This window comes from Heterodontus francisci, chromosome 5, assembly GCF_036365525.1.
Source record: "Heterodontus francisci isolate sHetFra1 chromosome 5, sHetFra1.hap1, whole genome shotgun sequence".
Taxonomy (NCBI): Eukaryota; Metazoa; Chordata; class Chondrichthyes; order Heterodontiformes; family Heterodontidae; genus Heterodontus; species Heterodontus francisci.
The window spans coordinates 167,092,755-167,095,530 of NC_090375.1; the positions used below are offsets into that span (position 1 = coordinate 167,092,755).

Below are 2,776 nucleotides of genomic sequence, written 5' to 3' on the forward strand. Positions count from 1 at the left end.
AGCTAAGATGGGCAATGTCATGTCATACCATGTAGGTGATGGTGGAACGCAGCTGTAGCACCAATGCACATCACTCTCTGCCTTGATAGTTGCCATTGATCTAGTGAAGGCACCGAGTTCACCTGCAGCGTTCAGATGGGGCTGGTCCATCCTTTTTCCCTTGTTCCAAGTGCTGTGAGGAGCCATATCTGCCGGAGGCCGAAGCAACAGGCAGGCACAGCCCAGGTGGAAGCTCATGGAAGCAAGCAGCAGCAGCCACCAAGGCACTTTCGATGTCAGAGAAGACAGCGGCTCTACAGGCCCCGCATGACATACTGCAGATTAGGAGTGCCAGTGTCAGAGGTGGCTGCAGATATCCAGAGAGGCGGTGATGCTTCTCTATGCACTGCTGAATGATGAGCTGCAGACGATGGGTTTTGCTGGACACCCTATGCCTGTGGCCCTCAAAGACACTGCAGCTGTTACATTCTGTGCCTTTGCATCATTCCAGGGACCCACCAGCGACTTATGTGGCGTTTCATAGTCACCAGTGCACAGCTGTATCAGGGAGGTCACCGATGCCTTGTACAGGAGGGCTGGTGACAACGTGTGCTTCGGGACAGACCCTGAGCGTCAAGCCCAAAGGGACATCAGATTCGGGGCCATCGCAGGAGCCCCAAAGGTGCCCAGGGTCATTGATTGCATGCATGTGGCCATCAAGGCTCCAGTCGGACAATCAGCCGCATATCTGAATAGTAAGGACTTCTACTCACTCAACCTACATCTAATCTGTGACCACAGGAAATGCTTCATGCAAATGTGTGCATGCAAATGTGTGCCCGCTTTCCAGGCAGCTGCCACGACTCATTCACCCTGTGCCAGAGACAGGAGCAGGAAACATGCTAGGACAATAAGGACACAGAGGAGGTGCAGCAGCATACGCGCATTGGAAGACGAATATCATGGAGTCATCGCAGACAGAGCGAGCAAAGAGTAAGGGATGTTCAGCAACGCCTTATTGCCGAGCGCTTCCACTATCCCTGAGATGCAGAATATGCTCCCAATGTCACACAGCACCGTGCTGCATCTGGTAGACAGTCTTCTGCATCTGCGACATCTGTGTCTCCACCATTGCAGGCAGCAGATGACTGAGCCATTGCCCATGTGACTGCACCCATGCAGTGCCATATCATGCATACTGGCATGGCAATGATGGCTTTTCATACAATGTCATTGCTCCAGGGCAATGATGTCATGGGAGGAGACATAGTTGGCACATGCTGGCATGCGTCATTCACACAGTAAAAAGGAGACACCTGTTAGATGAACACATTTAATGAGAAGTGAACAATACATATACATTGCACCCGTGATAACCCATATGTGTCATTGTGTCTTTTTTAGTCACTTGCGTGTGATCTTTCGCTGTGCAGCCTGTGCGCTATCAGCTTGACTGGAGGCAGGCTGCTGATCAGAACGCTCTTTGGCTTTGGATAACTTGGGCGGGCATCCTCATGGTGCATAAGGCCAGGAGGGCTCCAGCTGTCTGAAGGCCTCCTGCACCAGTGCAGGGCTCTTCTCGGATGTCGTGGCTGCTGGAGCTGGACTCACGGCGGAGGGGCTGTTGGAGCCATTGCCCACGTTGGAATCACCCTGAGGGGAAACCCCACAGATGGATGGCTGGCTTGCCTCCTCCTTCTCAAGGCACGTGGGAACCTCTCTCCTCTCCTGAGGACCAGGTGAGGAGACAGTGTCCAGACACCTTGTCCGTCTCTTGCCTACCCACTGCTTCATCCAGCTCATGGCCGAGGCGATGGTTTGCAGGTCATCGTACATCTGTGGATTGTGGCTCTTCATGAGGGTTGTCATCATCTCCATGGAGATAGCCATGTGCTCATTTGCCCGGTACATGGCAGCTCTCATGGCCTGGCTGGTCTCCCCCATCATCCGCCCATGGCTGCGCGTGGCCTGTGGCATCTCTGCCAGATGTTGTCTTACCTCTCCCTGCAACTCCAGCATGCCCTGTGCTGTCAACACCAGAGGGTCGTCATCAACCTGGGGTTCAGCATGAGCCTGGTCACTCACAGTCCTCAGACTGTCAGAGGCCTCGGCTGTCTCAGCCTCAACCAGCTGCTTGGGTGCATGTATGGTGCTCTCACCAGCTTGTGACTCAGACTCTAAAGCTGAATGCATTCCCACCAAGGTGCGTGTCTCTGTGCTGGTGGAAGGTGCGGGAGTCTCACTGGATGCTGCTTCCTCTGATATTGTCTCCCCTTCGGAGGTGCTGGCACTCTCTGGGGCCTCTGAAGCCACCTCGGAGCATTGCCGTGCAATGTACAATGTGAAGAGCACAGTTTTAGATTTCCTGGTGTACATATCACTAATACGACAGCATTGTGTCCACAAAGGAAATGTTTCAAATAATCATTCCGTTTGTCAAAGAGATGTATGTTCACCCCGGAAACCAAGCTCTACTTCTGAAATTGGACGTCTTCCCTGACCACCACATAGTTCGAGGGCCTCCTCCTCAACCTGGGTCAATGGTCGGATGCCGGGCGCCTCTCCTCCAGTCCTGGAGCACTCCCTCGCATTGTGCACACTCTGCTTGGAACAGCAATGATGCAGATGTAAAACATTGCCATACAACAACATGACGCTTTGCTCAACAGGGATGCTACGGCAAAAGGTAGGCAACATTCAGTGTGTCAGACAGACTTAGCCTATCATGTAGGTGCCATGCTCTGGGGTGCAAATGAGGGATGATTCTTTCACACATGCAGACATCCATGTGGCATGA

The 2,776-nt window shown here is 53.0% G+C and overlaps 1 protein-coding gene across 1 annotated transcript; it reads right to left on the reverse strand.

The window, feature by feature from the left end:
* Positions 1 to 1,491: 1,491 nt before the first annotated feature.
* On the reverse strand, positions 1,492 to 2,355 carry LOC137370295 (leucine zipper protein 2-like). The gene has a single exon (XM_068032674.1). It carries the CDS (start codon positions 2,353 to 2,355, stop codon positions 1,492 to 1,494), a length of 864 nt encoding a protein of 287 aa, XP_067888775.1.
* Positions 2,356 to 2,776: the final 421 nt, after the last annotated feature.